General features: G+C 46.4%; 1 protein-coding gene across 1 annotated transcript in view; it reads left to right on the forward strand.

Annotated features, from left to right (window-relative positions):
• The window catches only part of mboat2a (membrane bound O-acyltransferase domain containing 2a), a 52,659-nt gene that overhangs the window by 23,514 nt on the left and 9,329 nt on the right, over window positions 1–19,816 (forward strand). Inside the window, exons 2-7 of the mRNA XM_029125449.2 lie at window positions 1,233–1,378; window positions 3,760–3,837; window positions 11,774–11,869; window positions 12,460–12,515; window positions 16,317–16,371; window positions 18,729–18,912. Coding sequence (XP_028981282.2) covers window positions 1,233–1,378; window positions 3,760–3,837; window positions 11,774–11,869; window positions 12,460–12,515; window positions 16,317–16,371; window positions 18,729–18,912 — 615 coding nt within the window. The remainder of the gene's footprint in view (window positions 1–1,232; window positions 1,379–3,759; window positions 3,838–11,773; window positions 11,870–12,459; window positions 12,516–16,316; window positions 16,372–18,728; window positions 18,913–19,816) is intronic.

Raw genomic sequence — 19,816 nt, forward strand, 5'->3', positions numbered from 1 at the left:
ATATCCCCCACATCCCCACCCCTATATCCCCCACACCCCTATATACCCCTCATCCTCATCCCTATATCCCCCACATCCCTATATCCCCCACATCCCCACCCCTATATCCCCCACACCCCTATATCCCCCTCATCCTCATCCCCATCCCCTATATCCCCCTCATCCCCATCCCTATATCCCCCACATCCCCCACCCCTATATCCCCCACCCCTATATCCCCCACATCCCCACCCCTATATCCCCCTCATCCCCATCCCTATATCCCCCACATCCCTATATCCCCCACATCCCCAGCCCTATATCCCCCAGCCCTATATCCCCCAGCCCTATATCCCCCACCCCTATATCTCCCACATCCCCCACCCCTATATCCCCCACATCCCCCACCCCTATATCCCCCACATCCCCCACCCCTATATCCCCCACATCCCCCACCCCTATATCCCCCATCCCTATATCCCCCTCATCCCCACCCCTATGGGGAGTCTTTTTGACCCTTTGATGTATTGGATTATAGAGGTTTTGATAATAGGGAGGGACTCTGCTCTCCTAGCCAGAGGAGAGTCCTGACTGGGCTGAATAGGAGCCCATAAAGATGGGATGATCAATATCCCAGAGCTGGCAGAATGAAGAACTCGGGTGGGGATATAGGGGTGGGGATGTGGGGGATATAGGGGTGGGGATGTGGGGGATATGGGGGTGGGGATGTGGGGGATATGGGGGTGGGGATGTGGGGGATATGGGGGTGGGGATGTGGGGGATATGGGGGTGGGGATGTGGGGGATATAGGGGTGGGGATGTGGGGGATATAGGGGTGGGGATGTGGGGGATATAGGGGTGGGGATATAGGGGTGGGGATGTGGGTATATAGGGATGATGATGTAGGGATGTGAATGTGGGGCTGATGTAGGGATGTGAATGTGGGGCTGATGTAGGGATGTGGATGTGGGGCTGAGGATGTAGGGATGTATAGAGGAGGATGTGGGGATGGGCCTGGGGATGTGGGAATGTAGAGATGAGGATGTAGGGATGGAGTTTGAGGGGGACAGTTATTTGGACACCAGACATCCAGTAATTGCATAGACAGGTTGGGTTTAATAGAACAAGATTTGTAGGATGCTTTTGTCTGTTCATCAGTCAGTCAACCATTAGGATGCATGACATGTATTCAGTTAGTCAGGATATTAAAAACCTAACATTCTGGACTGTGTCTTTTCTCTGTGTTTTCCCAGGTGAACTTTGTGGTGTGTCAGCTGTTTGCCCTGCTCACGGCCTTCTGGTTCCGCCTGTACCTACACCCCAGTAAGACCAGCCCTTTCATCAGGCACGTGGTGGCCTCACTGCTGGGCTTCTACCTGGCACTCTTCTGCTTCGGCTGGTGAGTTCTGTTTACTGTCACAGTTACTGCACACTCAGCTTCACGCTCGGCTCTCAGCCTGGACCACCTCCTTTGACACCCCCCACTTACACCACCGCCTTACACCACCGCCTTACACCACCTCCTTTGACACCACCTCCTTTGACACCCCCCCCTTACGCCACCCCCTTACGCCACCCCCTTACGCCACCTCCTTTGACAACCCCCCCCTTACGCCACCCCCTTACGCCACCCCCTTACACCACCTCCTTTGACACCACCCCCTTACACCACCGCCTTACAACACCTCCTTTGACACCCCCCCCCTTACACCCCCCCCTTACACCACCTCCCTGCATACACTTTTTACATTTCTGTTCATGTAGCAATCTTTTTCTGATCCCTCACTCTGTCTTTCACTGATCCCTTTCTCCAACTCTCACAAGCCAGGTCTGATGTGTTGATGCAGGACCGTTGATGTCCAATTAGGGAGTCCTTGGGGCCCGTTATGAAGGACCTTTGGTCCTTTGGCAGCATGCCTCGGTTCTGTTGGCCTGTGTGTTCATGAATGGGCATCACACACACTGGAGTCATTCCGCCGTGGCATTGGTGCTGAGCGTGCTTCTTTTCTACATCACAGGGATGACATGCTGATATAATGGTCAGAGCGTGTTTCTTGTGGTCTAACCATCCAGCTACATCACAGGGATGACATGCTGATATTATGGTCAGAGCGTGTTTCTTGTGGTCTAACCATCCAGCTACATCACAGGGATGACATGCTGATATTGTGGTCAGATCATATTTCATGTGGTGGCTCTCCTCAATGTTTTTTTTTTGTTAGCTTCATAACAGATACAAGATAATAAGCTGGTTTTGTTTGCAATGACTGTGAGGACTCAGTGGCTTAGATGGACCCAGGTTAAGGTCCACTGCTGTGTGCTCTGTGTATAGGTGTCTCTCTCCCGTCAAACTGACTCCGTTCCCTGTCTTCAAGTATTTCTCATGTGGCAGAAGAGAGATAAGTTGGAGCCCGGAGGCACCAACCAGGCAGACGAGCCGTGAGTCCTGCCTGGTTAGACTGAGACTTCTGGACCAATCATCTTCCTCCCTGTAGACAGTGGACCAATCATCTTCCTCCCTGTAGACAGTGGACCAATCATCTTCCTCCCTGTAGACAGTGGACCAATCATCTTCCTCCCTGTAGACAGAGGACCAATCATCTTCCTCCCTGTAGACAGAGGACCAATCATCTTCCTCCCTGTAGACAGAGGACCAATCATCTTCCTCCCTGTAGACAGAGGACCAATCATCTTCCTCCCTGTAGACAGAGGACCAATCATCTTCCTCCCTGTAGACAGAGGACCAATCATCTTCCTCCCTGTAGACAGAGGACCAATCATCTTCCTCCCTGTAGACAGAGCACTTATCCGGCTTTGTGGTTAAATCCTCGACCCATCATGCGGCTAAATCAGACGTGAAAGGGTCCTTTGTTGCCATTCTGTGAAGATTAGAGGGAGAATTCAACCCTCAGACCCGCGGTGTTTCCTCTCCTGGCTGTCACAGGTCTGACTGACTCATATGATCACAGGTCTGACTGACTCATATGATCAGCCCAGTACATTTCATGTGTTCTCACTATGCATTGTAGGTTGGGATTTGACAGGATGTTTTGTTTCTCAAAAGAAATTAGTGACAACATTTTTCCCTGAGAAGTTAATGACCCTGGTGGTTGAAGTGGGCTTTCATGTGGTTTTAATGGGCATTTATTCCATTATATTTCTCATGAAAACATGTATTTACACTGTTTGAGGATTTGTTATACATCACCTTGTATAAACCCGTGCCAGGTATGACTCAGCTCTGCCACCAGATGAAGGTCAGAATGAACAGACCACGATATAGTTCTAACAAGTCATGTCCATGTTAGTGACCAACTACTGAATCAGACAGCTGGTGTTCTATAGCTGGGGTGAACCATCCGCGATTTAGCCCAACCTCTTGCCCACATGACAATGCCTGACCTCCGGCCCCCACCTCACGTTGTTGTGATGGTAACACGTATCTCTGTGCCAGCTCCCCTCTGGGGACGTGTTTGGTCCTCACTTGGTTGTGTCTGTCTGAGAGCATTAGTCCTTAGAGGTACCCAGTGTGGAGATCTCCGGTCTGCAACCAAAGGGAGTGAATCTTTCCTATCTCTAGTCGAGACGCTAGACCTTTTGATGAAGTGCCCATGTCTGCTGGGGAACTCTGTGATCTGCTGTGCCTGGTTGCACCCTTGGTGTCAGTGCAGATTTAGTCTGAAGGAGGATGGAGCGTGACCTGGCAGATAGAGAGGGTGGAAGCCATGATTCAGCTAGTAAATGTTCCATTTTTACCCCCTGTCGTTTCTCTGTCTCCAGGTATGCCTTACACTTCCTGGTTCAAAGTGGCCTGACCTACAGCATCATGATCTTCGCCGGGTTGGAGCACATGCACAAGTGAGTTTCCTCTGAACCAAACTGCTGGATTACTGTAGCAACAAGACAAGGAGGCCGGATCAGAAGGCACTTGGAAGAAGGTTGTTGGCCTTTATTTAGAGTTCCGTTCTGAAATGTTTTACCCAGCTCCAGTACGGCCTTGGGCTTGCTGCAAATCATCTGCACTGTATTAAGTAAAGTATTATGTTTATGCTGTGTGCGCGGCTGTGTGTGTGCGCGGCTGTGTGTGTGCGCGGCTGTGTGTGTGCGCGGCTGTGTGTGTGCGCGGCTGTGTGTGTGCGCGGCTGTGTGTGTGCGCGGCTGTGTGTGTGCGCGGCTGTGTGTGTGCGCGGCTGTGTGCGCGGCTGTGTGCGCGGCTGTGTGCGTGGCTGTGTGCTTGTTTGCGTGTGTGCGTGGCTGTGTGCGTGGCTGTGTGCGTGGCTGTGTGCGTGGCTGTGTGCGTGGCTGTGTGCGTGGCTGTGTGCTTGTTTGCGTGTGTGCGTGGCTGTGTGCGTGGCTGTGTGCGTGGCTGTGTGCTTGTTTGCGTGTGTGCGTGGCTGCGTGCGTGGCTGCGTGCGTGCGTGGCTGCGTGCGTGCGTGGCTGCGTGTTTGCGTGCGTGGCTGCGTGTTTGCGTGCGTGGCTGCGTGTTTGCGTGCGTGGCTGCGTGTTTGCGTGCGTGGCTGCGTGCGTGCGTGGCTGCGTGGCTGCGTGCGTGGCTGCGTGCGTGCGTGGCTGCGTGCGTGCGTGGCTGCGTGGCTGCGTGTTTGCGTGGCTGCGTGTTTGCGTGGCTGCGTGTTTGCGTGCGTGGCTGCGTGCGTGCGTGGCTGCGTGTTTGCGTGCGTGGCTGCGTGCGTGCGTGGCTGCGTGCGTGCGTGGCTGCGTGTTTGCGTGCGTGCGTGGCTGCGTGCGTGGCTGCGTGCGTGCGTGGCTGCGTGCGTGGCTGTGTGCGTGTTTGCTTGTGTGTGTGTGTGTGTGTGTGTGTTGAAGGTTGCGACTGGCCTATCTTGGGTCCATATTTATTTTAGGGTTTTGGTTCCGGTGCAACGATGTTGTTCTTTTGGCCCTGACGAGCCCAGTCTGATGGTGAAGTCACTTTCCCCCAGGCCTTATGGTTACAGTTCCCCCAGAACCACCCCGTAAATCAGTGTTTCTCAACCCTGCTCCTGGGCGCCCCCCTGCCCTGCATGTTTTAGATCTCTCCCTCCTCTGTCACACCTGATTCAAATGATCATTCATCATCATGTCCTTCATGAGCTACATCAGGTATGTGAGGGCACGGAGAGCTCTAAAACATGCAGGGCAGGGGGTCGTCCAGGAGCAGGGTTGAGAAACACCGCCATAAGGGCAGAGAAGTTAAAAACTGGCTGAAGGAGGTTCATAATTGAATTTGGAGTTTAGGAGAGGATGGAAAGTGCTGCCTGATAGATAATTCAGGAGTAACAAGCAGGTTCCAGTTTTTATTATGACGTATATAGCCAAGAGAAAATGGACTACATTATTTACAATGTCATCCATGCCCATCCTTTATGTCTCTCTCATCCTCCTCGGTCATTTTCTTCCTTCTGCTTTCCCTCCTGTCATCCTTCCCTCCTCTGTCAATCCTCCCTCTGCCCTTCTGTCATCCCTCCTTCCTCTGTCTCCCTGCCCACTGTCATCCCTCCTTCCTCTTGCTCCCTGCCCACTGTCATCCCTCCTTCCTCTGGCTCCCTGCCCACTATCATCCTTCCTTCCTCTGGCTCCCTGCCCACTGTCATCAATCAATCAAAATCAATCAATCAAAATGTATTTATAAAGCGCTTTTTACAACAGCAGTTGTCACAAAGTGCTTTACAGAGACACCCGGCCTTAAACCCCAAGGAGCAAACAACAGTAGTGTTGAATTTCAGTGGCTAGGAAAAACTCCCTAAGAAGGTCGAATTTTAGGAAGAAACCTAGAGAGGACCCATGCTCAGAGGGGTGACCAGTCCTCTTCTGGCTGTGCCGGGTGAGATATTAAGAGTCCAATTGGAATAATAAATAGGGGTCCGGTGACACTGTGGCTCTACCCGGGGGAGGCCCCGGACAGGGCCCAACAGGCAGGAAATCATCCCTCCTTCCTCTGGCTCCCTGCCCACTGTCATCCCTCCTTCCTCTGGCTCCCTGCCCACTGTCATCCTTCCTTCCTCTGGCTCCCTGCCCACTGTCATCCTTCCTTCCTCTGGCTCCCTGCCCACTGTCATCCCTCCTTCCCCTGGCTACCTGCCCACTGTCATCCCTCTGCTTGCTCTTGACACCTGACCTGACCGAGCAGATTATAATAGAATTTCCTGGAAATCATTAAGGCCAGCCGAGGCCCGGGGTCGCCCCACCAGAGCCGGTCCATCTCCTCGGACATGAAATGGAGCAGAACCAGCTTATGATATGCTGTCGGCCTGCAGTTCGTCCGGGAAACACCCTGGGCTAATGGAGTAGCAAAATGGAACCCTGTCATTTACATGATATTGTTCATGTAGTTGTGGCTCTATTGATTCCAACTTGCCGATGGTGTCATTGCTGCTGACATGAGGTTACAGCTGCAGGTCCTGGTTGTGTGGGGCGGTGCCTATTAAGATGAATGTACTTTGCATACTTCTTTTCAGGCTGGAATTTTACTGATTTTACTACTGGCTGAATCGTGTTTTGCTCATAACACTGGAAGGAATGTCTCTGATATTATAAACACTGAGTGTTAAACTGTTATCCCAAGTTAAGTTAGTAAATCATGTGGTTTGCAACCCCAGAGTTGCTGGTTCAATTCCCAGAGAGGACGAGTAGAAAACATTTGTGGGTAATGTAAGGGGCTTTGGAGAAGAGGGTTGGCTAAGTCACATGTTAATGTATTTAAATGTGTTTAGTGATAGGGTACAGAGTGAATCTGCTGCTGTTGAGGCATCAGAACAATTTTATAGGTAATATAACTTTTTTTCTCACCTGGTAAGTGTCTAGAGAAAGGTCTAGGAATGTTCTAGAGCTCTCTACCTGTAGTGTGAACACAGTGGCCCCTGCTGGATGGATGAGATTAGATTTTTTTAATCTACACTTGTGGAAGGGAATATGGCAGGCTGTTTGTTTGAATACACTTAGCATTATCTTTTATTAATTAACTGTTTTAATTGCCTATTTTAATTATATATTTGAATAAGCTATTCTGATTCTTGATGTTTTGCAGCTAATCCTGGCGGAGTCATACATACGGCTATTTAGCTTATAACAGCACTTTTATCTTATATGCCACAAGCCTCAAGTCCTACCAATTCAGTCCTTCATTCGCATGACTGGGACGTTAAAATGGAGGAAACCTGACAGGAAACGCTGACTGATCTGTGGAATAGAGTGGGAGAAGTGAAGAGGTTAGTGGAGGTAACGGCATTAGAGTGTTAGAGAGAGAGAGAGACGTAAAACAAAGAGCTTCCTCACATGAGAGGCTTATCTCTTATTCATAGCGTGTAGCTATTGAAGCATCAGCGACCGTCTCTTTATGTGGCAGGCCCTGTTATAGGATGACATAACCAGCCCACTGGCTGCTTGGCAGGCAATGCCAACAAGACACATTTCCCCACACACTGCTATATTATGTACTCTGTGCCTCTGCAGCAAATTGCCCTGCTTTCTGTCCCATTATATCAGGGCAATTGGAGAGGTTATGAGGCATGATTAATTATGGGTTGGGGCATCAGGTGGCCCAGAAGGCCACTGTGGTCCAGGGCTGGTACCGCACTGCTCCAGAATGCTAATGACTTGGGCCTGGGCTTGCTGCCAGGTTATTGGCTGGGAATATGAGTGCCGCGCTGGTGTTCCTTACGTACCCCAGAGGTCCAAATGATGCCAGTGTCAATTCGGACACCGAGTAAAGAGTGGTCTGGGTTTGCGGTCTGGCGTATTGCTTGGTGACTCTATTATGACTCTGGACCTGGTGGTTATTCTGAAATAACCTCCGTTGTTATTCAGTGGAGCAAGACACACACACACACAAACACAAGCATGCTAAATAAACCAAATATCCTTTATAGTGGCCCATCTTCTAGTTGCTGGTGGAATGAAGTGAGTCTATTGATTCATGCATTGATTTGTTCCTCTCTCAGGGCCTTGGCCCACTTGAATCTGTCTGAAGATGCATAGTAAGAGCCAAGAGCCCTGAATGATCCCTTTCACTAGAACCTTAACACCAAACCTGAACGCTGACACATAACACTGGCCTGAACATAACATTTGTTGTTATTGTATCCACCATTACCCTAAACCTGAGCATAACATTTGTTGTTATTGTATCCACCATTACCCTAAACCTGAGCATAACATTTGTTGTTATTGTATCCACCATTAGCCTAAACCTGAGCATAACATTTGTTGTTATTGTATCCACCATTACCCTAAACCTGAGCATAACATTTGTTGTTATTGTATCCACCATTAGCCTAGTGGTTGAAGGTTGTACATGTGTGCATGGGGGGCAGCAATATACAGGCGTTGCTGTGTGTGCTAGTGTCTGCCTGCGTGCGCTAGGGTCAGTGTGAGTGCGTGCTAGTGACTGCATGAGTGCACGCTAAGGGCCCCTGCGTGTTCGTGTTTGGCTTGGGAGTGTTTTTTTGTGACGGTGTGCATCTGTTTGTAAGGAGCCTTATACCTCTTGCACATAATTTCCTCAGTAAGAGACAGATGATTTCATACTGAAGCTTGTAGTCACAGATGGGTGGGAAGAGGTTGGCAGTCTGACAGAGATGAGAGGACGAAATTGTCAGCCGTACTCAAACTCATCTCGCTGTGTCACAGTGTTCATGTGTATTCACTACAGAGTATAGAAAGGTGTGTGTTAGCCTAGAATCTCTGCTTTTATTCACTGCTGTCTGAATGTTTGATTTAGAACGTTCTTGGACCTCCCAGGGGACTAAGTCATTATATTACCTTGTCTGGGGCTGTCTTGTTGTGTGGAGGAAGGATATTTTAGGCCCAAGCTTTAACTGAGGCCTGCAGATGATTGGGCAGGAAATGATGCACAGTGACCGCGTATTACAACATCACAAATGACATCAGGAAGAGGGAAAATCCCTTGCAGGCCTTCTGCAAATGTACTTTCTGCATATCCTGCTACACGTTGTGTTAGCAGTTAACCATCCGTTCATTATATAAGTGGGCCTACTACAAATAGCTATAATGTTTTGTCAGTTGGCTGGTTCGTTGGCTAGATTTGATATGACGGTTAATGATGAAAAGTCTCAAAGTCATCCGTTGGAGGTGTCCGCCACGTCAGTCATCCGTTGGAGGTGTCCGCCACGTCAGTCATCCGTTGGAGGTGTCCGCCACGTCAGTCATCCGTTGGAGGTGTCCGCCACGTCAGTCATCCGTTGGAGGTGTCCGCCACGTCAGTCATCCGTTGGAGGTGTCCGCCACGTCAGTCATCCGTTGGAGGTGTCCGCCACGTCAGTCATCCGTTGGAGGTGTCCGCCACGTCAGTCATCCGTTGGAGGTGTCCGCCACGTCAGTCATCCGTTGGAGGTGTCCGCCACGTCAGTCATCCGTTGGAGGTGTCCGCCACGTCAGTCATCCGTTGGAGGTGTCCGCCACGTCAGTCATCCGTTGGAGGTGTCCGCCACGTCAGTCATCCGTTGGAGGTGTCCGCCACGTCAGTCATCCGTTGGAGGTGTCCGCCACGTCAGTCATCCGTTGGAGGTGTCCGCCACGTCAGTCATCCGTTGGAGGTGTCCGCCACGTCAGTCATCCGTTGGAGGTGTCCGCCACGTCAGTCATCCGTTGGAGGTGTCCGCCACGTCAGTCATCCGTTGGAGGTGTCCGCCACGTCAGTCATCCGTTGGAGGTGTCCGCCACGTCAGTCATCCGTTGGAGGTGTCCGCCACGTCAGTCCGTGATGGCTAATTTGGGGAGGGATAGTTGACTGGCTTTGACATAATCTGGGGATGTTTCTGACTGGCTCGTTTTTACATCAGCTTAGCAGGGAGCAGTGTAACTTCCTGGAGGATAAAGGTATTATCAGAAGTCACTCCTAAATCTCTGATACACTTCTTCATCCAACTCTCTTTGGTACATTAAAGCGCTGAACTTTTAGTGGGTATATACAGAATGTACAACAATATAAACACCAACAGAGGAAATATTCACTAACTACAAATGTGGTCAATAATAATGTAATCTGTTTTAATGGCCCGCTGTACAGTACTGTGAAAAGGTTTATGAACTCAGGTCCTAATAATAAAGAAGTTAATCTGAGTTAACTGTATTTGTTTAATTATTTTATGTTTGCAACCTTTAATTTCTTTATGGGTAAGTGTTTGTGAACCTCTGTATTCCCTGGCTATGGCTAAACAGTGATTTACAGGAATATAATTTACCAGTACACAACAGGACTTATACCTTTTGTGTCTTTTGATATATCTCTGGGGACTGCTATAGGACTAAACATTGTACTGGATACGTGTACTGGTCTCTGTGGTACTGGATACGTGTACTGGTCTCTGTGGTACTGGATACGTGTACTGGTCTCTGTAGTACTGGATACGTGTACTGGTCTCTGTAGTACAGGATACGTGTACTGGTCTCTGTGGTATTGGTCTCTGTGGTACTGGATATGTGTACTGGTCTCTGTGGTACTGGATACGTGTACTGGTCTCTGTGGTACTGGATACGTGTACTGGTCTCTGTGGTACAGGATACGTGTACTGGTCTCTGTGGTACTGGATACGTGTACTGGTCTCTGTGGTACTGGATACGTGTACTGGTCTCTGTGGTACTGGTCTCTGTGGTACTGGATACGTGTACTGGTCTCTGTAGTACTGGATACGTGTACTGGTCTCTGTGGTACTGGTCTCTGTGGTACTGGTCACTGTGGTACTGGTCTCTGTGGTACTGGATACGTGTACTGGTCTCTGTGGTACTGGATACGTGTACTGGTCTCTGTAGTACTGGATACGTGTACTGGTCTCTGTGGTACTGGTCTCTGTAGTACTGGATACGTGTACTGGTCTCTGTGGTACTGGATACGTGTACTGGTCTCTGTAGTACTGGATACGTGTACTGGTCTCTGTGGTACTGGATACGTGGGGGAGATAAAACAACATTATATCAGACAGGTTCTGTGGACTCCTCGCCAACCTGACTTCTACTGGGGACCCTTGATGTCTCCAGTTACAACATGCTTGCCAAGTATAGACACATGGCCCTGTAATGGACCCTGTTCTCAAGTGAAGCACTATGGACCTTGATTGGAAACACCAAATTCCAGGCCAGTGAAATGCTCTGCAGCTGTTTGCAGATGCTTTCCTTGATCCAGCCTTGCTTTCCTCTGGGAGCTCCAATAGGTCAAGGGATTACTAAGTATCCCAACATTGCCATGTGTTGCTTTCTCTCAAGAAATGTAATTCTTGCAACTCATTCTGTTTAATCTGGTTGATCTGAAACATTGCATTGTATTCAATATTAAGTGCCTGTGCTACCTATTTACAATGTACTGATCACTGTACAGTTTAGGACATACTCCACTATCTACTCTCTGTTGTTGTGACAAAACCAAACCGTTGTGTCCAGATGAGAAATATGCCTAAACTCATTGAATTACAGTGAAGACCTCTAAGCTTAGTCCTATTCTGAAGAACCTTGTTATCATGAACTTGCGTCTTGCCGAATCTAAGCTAGAAACAAATCCCCAGCATTCCTCCTGGTTTCAGCAGAGACTGGTTGGTTTGTGGGAGTGCCTCTCTGGCGTCCACAATCCCTTCCATTGTGGAGAACCGGATGGTTGCATCAGGTAGCAGGTGAACCAACTTCGTGACAGCAGCCCCTCCCCCTCTCCCTCTCCCCCTCCTCCCCCTTCCTCTCCCTCTCCCCCTTCCTCTCCCCTTCTCCCCCTCCCCTCCCTTCCTCTCCCCCTCCCTCTCCCCCTCCCCTTCTCCCTTTCCAACAGGCTGACCTCTCTGTTCCTCTCTGCAGGTTATGCTTCATAGTGGCGCTGGGCTACCTCAGCTTCTGTCAGATCACCCGGGTCTATGTCTTCGATTACGGCATGTACTCTGCTGACTTCACTGGGTGAGTCTGGTTTCTCTTCATTAACTGACACTCATAGTCACAAAGAGGGCAACATGACAGTCCTCTAGAAGACCAGGTGTGGATGTCCAGGTGTGGATGTCCAGGTGTGGATGTCCAGGTGTCCTGCCCATCCCTTCTGTTAAATGTCAGTGACTAAGCTTGGAAATGGGGCAGAATATAGAACCTAATTGGCTTTATGTAGTTTCCCTCTGTTTTGGGTACAAGCTATTCCCTCAGCATCTTCCTGCTACCAGCTGTGTGAAGGTTCACATTAAGACGACTGTACAGTAACGTTCTGCCCCACACTTACACTGAATGGCATTATGGGACATTATGTCATTATCATTCTTCGGGAAATAGAACAGCAGATCGATTCCAACATGACATTAAAACCGCAGCACAAAACAAGTATTTAATGACAGAGTAATGATCTGATAATAAATGTTACTGTTGTAGACTGGGTGTGATGGTCAATCTATCAGCTATGTAAATATTTATGTAACTACACCACTGATGGACTGTTGATGTGTGGTTGACACTGGTAGTCATTGATGTGATTGGTTACGTTCCTCCTCTGTTCTCTCCTGTAGACCAATGATGGTGATAACTCAGAAGATTACCAGCCTGGCATTTGAGATACATGACGGTGAGACGTGTGTGTGTGTGTGTGTGTGTGTGTGTGTGTGTGTGTGTGTGTGTGTGTGTGTGTGTGTGTGTGTGTGTGTGTGTGTGTGTGTGTGTGTGTGTGTGTGTGTGTGTGTGTGTGTGTGTGTGTGTGTGTGTGTGTGTGTGTGTGTGTGTGTGTGTGTGTGTGTGTGTGTGTGTGTGTGTGTTGTGATGGCAGGGTGGACTGAGACAGCAGCACAGATAACACAGGGCTTCTGTCAACAGAACTGCTGTCAATTGACTCTCTTCCAAACCACTAAAGCTACAGCAGTAATCAACCTTACTGGCACCACTATCATACAAAACGTTGAAAATATGTTGAAAACGTCTTCTGCACACTGGGAGAGATCTGTAGTCCCCAATTTGTATAGATTAAGTCAGTAGATTTTAATCTCAAATTGTGATTTTGGTGTCCATTATAAGCCTCTTAATGACAATTTTCTATGGCTTTATTTTAGACCTTAATAGTGCCTTCTATATCCTTTTGTTTCACAACCTCCTTTCCCAACAAGTTGGGATGCTGCGTAAAATGCAAATAAAAACAGAATGATTATATTGTCAGAAAGTTATATCGTCTTGAGTCCAAAGTTCTATAATTTCTATCACAATGTGCAAATCATTTATCCCTATATATAATTGAAAATAGTAAAAAGAAAACATATAAAAATAATTGAAACTGAGATTTAAAAAAAATACATTAAATACATGCCCAATTAGAATTTGATGCCAGCAACACTTTTCAAAAACATTGGGACAGTGGGAAACATGCCTGTGTTGCATCCCCTCTTCTTTTAATAATACTCTGTAAGCGTTTGGGAACTGAAGGGAGGAACTGCTGTAGTTTTGAAACTGAAATATTTAGAAATGTTTTATGATTACTGTTGTGCAAAGTCACAATATGTTGTAATATACAATTCAGTGAATTCCCTCCCACTAATTTCCGTTGTGTTTATCATGACTAAAAGTTTTTTTTGGTCATGAAGATTTAAGATTTTTGGACTTTGTTTTGACTGTTTTGACTTTGTGGTCATGTAATTTAAACCATAAAGTTTAAGCACTGTCTTTACTTAATTCTGATTCATTTGAATAATATTTTGTGAAACCTAAAACCAGGAACTACTGCTTCTAGTTATCATGAAAACATGTTGTTGGTCACAACAAATTATTGCATTTTATCTGTCCACAAAATTCTGGATGTGGGTTCAGATGTGGATGTGGGTTCAGATGTGGATGTGGGTTCAGATGTGGATGTGGGTTCAGATGTGGATGTGGGTTCAGATGTGGGTTCAGATGTGGATGTGAGTTCAGATGTGGATGTGGGTTCAGATGTGGATGTGGGTTCAGATGTGGATGTGGGTTCAGATGTGGATGTGGTGGAGTGAAATATTACTTGAACGTTTGTGGGACTTCCAATGCTGCCTTTCAGATGGTAAACACTGTTTAATTATGCGTGGTAGTGAAGTTATGTAATAAGGCCCTCTGTCTTTCTGTGTTCTGCTGGACCGTTCACCCATGACCTCTGGGCCTGACCCTGCCTGATACCATGGTGACGGCATTTGACCTCTGTTTTGACTGGGCATTATGCTGCACGTCTGTGGGCAGTCAGTGCCACTCACTGCTGTGGTTTGCCTTTGCTGTTTCTCTGTATCCTATGAAGTGGTCGACTGTAGTGAATCAATGTCATGTAATCAATATTAATATAATGACTCAATCACGGATCAGTAGTTGGATCTGCTGAATCCTAGAGTGATCAACTGATCATTTCTCCATCCCTTCCTCTGCCTCTCTTTGCCATCCAGTTGAGCAACAGCTCATATAGACCTTGTAAATGTTAGCGCAGGAAAGAAACGGCACTGCTACTGACCAATCAATCAAATGTATTTATAAAGCCCTTTTTACAACAGCAGTTGTCACAAAGTGCTTTTACAGAGACACCCGGCCTTAAACCCCAAGGAGCAAACAACAGTAGTGTTGAATTTCAGTGGCTAGGAAAAACTCCCTAAGAAGGCTGAATTTTAGGAAGAAACCTAGAGAGGACCAAGGCCCAGAGGCTTGACCAGTCCTCTTCTGGCTGTGCTGGGTGTGATATGAAGAGTCCAATTGGAATAATTAATAAATGTATCTTGGCTAAATCCAGAGTCTATTTAAATTTAGACTAGGTCAGAAGTATGACCAGATGGACAAGGACAGGGACTGCAACAGGTCCCCCAAACCAGGTACTCTGCAGGTGTGGACCAGGACCTCATGTCCTCCTAAAGTTTAAAACGGGAGGAGACTGGGAAAATTCAGAAAATACATTCCTCATATTAACAACAATTTATAGTGGAGAAGGGGAGCTCAGTGGTTTCAGCAGCGTGGCACCTGAAATTGTCAGGTATCGTCTTGATCTGCAACACAACCAGGAGGACTTTGGACAGGTACAGCTACGAGTCATTCAAGCCTGGTACTTTGAAGGTGTGGGTCATGTTAAAACAGGGCAGGAGACAGGGAACATTTCGAAATGCATTTCTTAGATCTACAAGGATTTACAGTGGAGAAGGACTCCCCCAGCACAATAATATAGCAGCGTAAAACCTTGGGGCTGAGACAGGGGGTCCAGTGACACTGTGGCCCTTCCCGGGGAGGCCCAGACAGGGCCCAACAGGCAGGAAATCAGGAAGGAAATCAGTCCACCCACATTGCTAAGCATCAACCAAAGGGACACCCACCAACCACAATCCCCCTGAATAAGGGCAGAGTATTGCCAGCAGAGTTCAGCCCAAATCCACAAAACTGACAGTGCTAACATAGAATAATTGGCAGCTGACAGTGCTAACATAGACTAATTGGCAGCTGACAGTGCTAACATAGACTCATTGGCAGCTGACAGTGCTAACATAGACTCATTGGCAGCTGACAGTGCTAACATAGACTCATTGGCAGCTGACAGTGCTAATAAGAGACTCATTGGCAGCTGACAGTGCTAACATAGACTCATTGGCAGCTGACAGTGCTAACATAGACTCATTGGCAGCTGACAGTGCTAACATAGACTCATTGGCAGCTGACAGTGCTAACATAGACTCATTGGCAGCTGACAGTGCTAACATAGACTCATTGGCAGCTGACTGTGCTAACATAGACTCATTGGCATGCAGTAGCCCGGAATGACCTCATACCTGCTTTACAACATTACCCTTTTCATGACCTTAACCCAGTAGCAGGACGTTTTGGCCCGAAATTATTTGACCTTTGCCAGAAGGCAGGCACTTAACAACAATACAATAACTCTAAGGACAAGTGACAATAAATTATTAATGACCACAGAATAAAAAATTCTCACCATTCCAAAGTGACGTACAATAACAAGGATATGGAAGCATTGTGTACAATATTACTTGTTAAACCAAAAACAGTTCTCGGAGCAGTTGTAGGAGTAAAATAATGTCCCCTTGCATAAAAAATAATTCTATCTGTTGTTCAATTCAACAGCTTTTGTTAAAATGTATATATTACAATCTCAGTTTGTTCCATCTGAGCCACTTGCTTAGCCCTTTCCCTCAGATTTTCCTTAGCTAATATTTAGAATTGGAATCTAATCTTTTGTTGTTTTTCCTGCAAGTCCTTTGTGTTTGTCACAAAATACTTATTTCTATGTTTTAATATGTTTAATATTTAGATTAGTGTGGATATAGGTCACACGTTGATATCATTTGCAGGATTTTGCGTGTATAAAAAGCCCTATGTTTGGCTGTCATTGCGTGGGTGCAGTCTGGTAACCTCACTGTCTGTACCCCCATAGGCTTGGCCAGGAAGGAGGAACACCTGACCCCCAGTCAGAAGTGCTTAGCTGTAAGGTATGTGACCCAGGTATGTTTATTTTCTCCCAGCTGGTCTAGAGTCAGTTCTTACTGCCATACCAGGGAATCCTATTAGCTAGGTATTTAAATTATTACATTAGTTATGTTAGATTATAACCAAACACATACCTGTGTAGCTCCTGAATGCCTTTGACACAAGGAAATCTAGAGACACTTGGAATCATGTAGAATCACGCCTATGAAAGGAAAATTCTAAAATCCAAGGAAGGGAGGAATTTACTGGCTCTGGAGTGAAATTGCATTATTCAGTTTTCTTCCCAATTAATTACTGGGAACTGTTTGTTCTTGGTATCATCAGTAATTAGGTCGTTACGACTGAAGTCAAAGGGTCTCTGAAGCAATTTGTTTCCTTTCTTCAGCCGTTGCTTAGCAATAGCATATGCCTTGAACCCGGTCAGGGGAGTTCAGTCAGTGATGTGGTCAGGGGAGTTTGGTCAGTGATGTGGTCAGTCACTTCTCACAATTTATGGTTTTATGTCATGTTTATTAGCACATTTCATTGTTTTCAGTCATCCTTGAAATTAAAATACAGCAAATGACACATCTTTGTGAAATCAATGTTGGCATTGTGCAATTGTTTTTTTTTTGTCAGAAATTAAAATGGACAGAATGGCTATTGTAACATATTAAACGTTTTTTATACTGTGTAATCTGCTGATTTGACACCTAACGCGTCAACTGAAGTTTAACCTAGCCCACACCTTGTCGACAGATATGCGACATTCACTTCTCATTGGGATTTGCCTCAGACACAAACTCCAGGGAAACAAGGAATTAGCAATCAGTGTGTTCCACTGACCTTGCAGTACCTCCACAACGCTCACTGTATTCCAATGGCAGGGAGAGGCTGTGCAGACCTAAATGTAGCCAGAGCAAAAAACCTTCACAAATCGACTCCTAAAAGCACCGCACCCATCCATTTTATAAAAGTCTGTTATCTTCCTGGACACCACCCCCTCTCGCCAAAGATATAAACCCACCTCAGACATGTTCTCAGTTGTGGAAACAAAACGGTTTGTGAATCATTTTGAAATACCTGCAGAATTATATAGTCTATAAAGTCTGATGTTTATCGTCATAGCAATGGATGAACACACTGATTTATCAAAGAGCACAAACATTTCTTCATCAAGCACATTGGTCGAACATTAACAGCACAGGGAAGAAAAGGAATGTGGAAAAGGAATGTGAACCAGGATGTTTAGTAACTGGGGGAACTTCCTTTAGCAGCGATAACTTCAATCTGTAGTTGCTGATCAGACCTAAACAACCGTTAGGAGGTATTTTGGATGATTAGTCCTTACAGAACAGTTTCAGCTCATTGAGATTGTTGGGATGTCTAGTATAAACTGTTTTCTTCAGGTCATACCACAGCATTCTAATAGGCTTGAAATCCAAACTGACTTAGCCATTCCAAGTTGAAGTTTAAATGTCTTGTTCCCTCATTGATTGCAAACCATTGGTGTCAGCAAAGCAGCCCCAAACCATGAGGCTCCCTCCACCATGCTTCACGGTTGTGAGGTTTTAGTGTTGGTATGCAGTGTTTCTGTCCTAACAATTTCTCTCATGTTTAGTGTCTCTGTTATTGTGGACTCATTAATACAGATGTTAGAAAGATGCCTGCACTCTTCTCTGTAACCTTTGAGTCCTTTGTCTTCTTCCTGACTGTTCTACGATATATTTGCTAGAGACCTACTCCTAGGGACAGTAGCAATGTAGCTGACTTTGCTCCTTTGTACAGAATCTGCCTGACGGTTGATTGATGGCCTTTTCTAGCCATATAAGCTGGAACAACTCTTCTCCTCTGGGGTCTTCTAATATTTATTTTGCCAGACTTGACTGATCTGTTTGGAGGGGCAACTTTAACTACCACATGAATGACATTGACTGTAACACCTGGCTATAAATTACCTACTTTGGAAGAACCCTGTAGGTTCACATTGTGTTTCACATTGTTTGACATGTTTAAATCAGTGTTCGTGTTGTTCTGACTTTGACAATCAGACTGTTTAAAAGCCATTCGTGCAAATAGTTCTAAAGTTTCACAAGGTCTGTAGATGCTAACAGAAGTGTGGTCAGGGGCATTTACATTTACAAAAGTTTGTGGAGAGCCTTACAAAATGTTAGATGTATGCTATGAATGTATTTTTTTATAGTTTTCTTGGAACCCTACTTGGCGCTCAGAGAACATACAGTAAGTCGGTGTCTTCTAGGAAGTCCCAGTTAGAGACAACCCCCAACTTGACCCTCTTTTATAGACAACCCCCAACTTGACATGTGCTAACAGCTGGCTGTGTGGGATCTAATGTCTTCATCTTGTCCTGTTCCTCCAGGAGGATGCCCAGCCTGTTAGAGTATTTGAGCTATAACTGTAACTTTATGGGCATCTTGGCTGGCCCCAGCTGCTCCTACAATGACTACATTGCCTTCATCGAGGGCACGGCCTACCAGCCCCGACACCTGGAGGTCAACGGGAAGGAGAATGGGAAGTACAAGTACACAGAGCCATCACCCAAGGTGTGTGTGTCTTTTTGTTAAAGCTCCCTCTGCTGGTCAGGAGGAACTTGTTACAGTAGAAGACAACAAATGCCTGCACATCCTGTAACTCTGTAGGAAGAATGTTGGTGAACGTTGATATTATGAGTTAGGGTACGCCAAGTTTATTGTAGGGAAAAATTGTGTGATTTGTTGTTTGAGATGATGCCGACTCAGAGTAATGCTGCAGATTAGTTCGAAATGGACACAAAACATTTGTTTATTTGTACCAGAGTTCCATGAGTTTGGAGATTAATTTACCTCCAGATGCTGAGAAATTCCAGTGAAACGTCCAGTGTCTGAGTCATCGCTTTCCCTCCCCACACCAACGATTGTCTTATCACAGTATACCAGCCTACATGCATGTCTGTGACAGAGGTTGTTTATGTTCATAAGGTTTTATGTCAAAGCATAAGAAATTCCCCATTCCTTTAGTATATTCATTATTTGTAGTAGCACAACAATTACGTACTCTCCTGCAACTTACATTACATGCGCATCAGCCTTAAATGTCTCCTTGTTTAAAGGCAAATCGCTTATTTGCTCCCACCTTATATAAGTTAGCGGAACTACAGCAACATCACATTCAAACCAACTCCCCTCTCACTTTCAGTCAACCAACTTAGAAAACGTACAATACTTTTTGATGTTGAAAAATAACAATTTAGATGGTACGATTCTCTAAAGGATTCTATTCTTTCTATTCACAAAAATGATGGGAACTGCGTAGAATTTTAGAAACAGGAAATGACCGATGAATTTACCTTGAGCCCTTCTTCCTTTCAGGTGGGATGATAATGTATCTCAGTGAAGTCAGTTGAAACCACAGAGAGCGCCGCTTATCCATTTGAAACAGCAGCCTGTGGCTCTTCTGTTGACCACTAAA

The sequence above is a fragment of the Esox lucius genome, chromosome 15, assembly GCF_011004845.1.
Source record: "Esox lucius isolate fEsoLuc1 chromosome 15, fEsoLuc1.pri, whole genome shotgun sequence".
Lineage (NCBI taxonomy): Eukaryota > Metazoa > Chordata > Actinopteri > Esociformes > Esocidae > Esox > Esox lucius.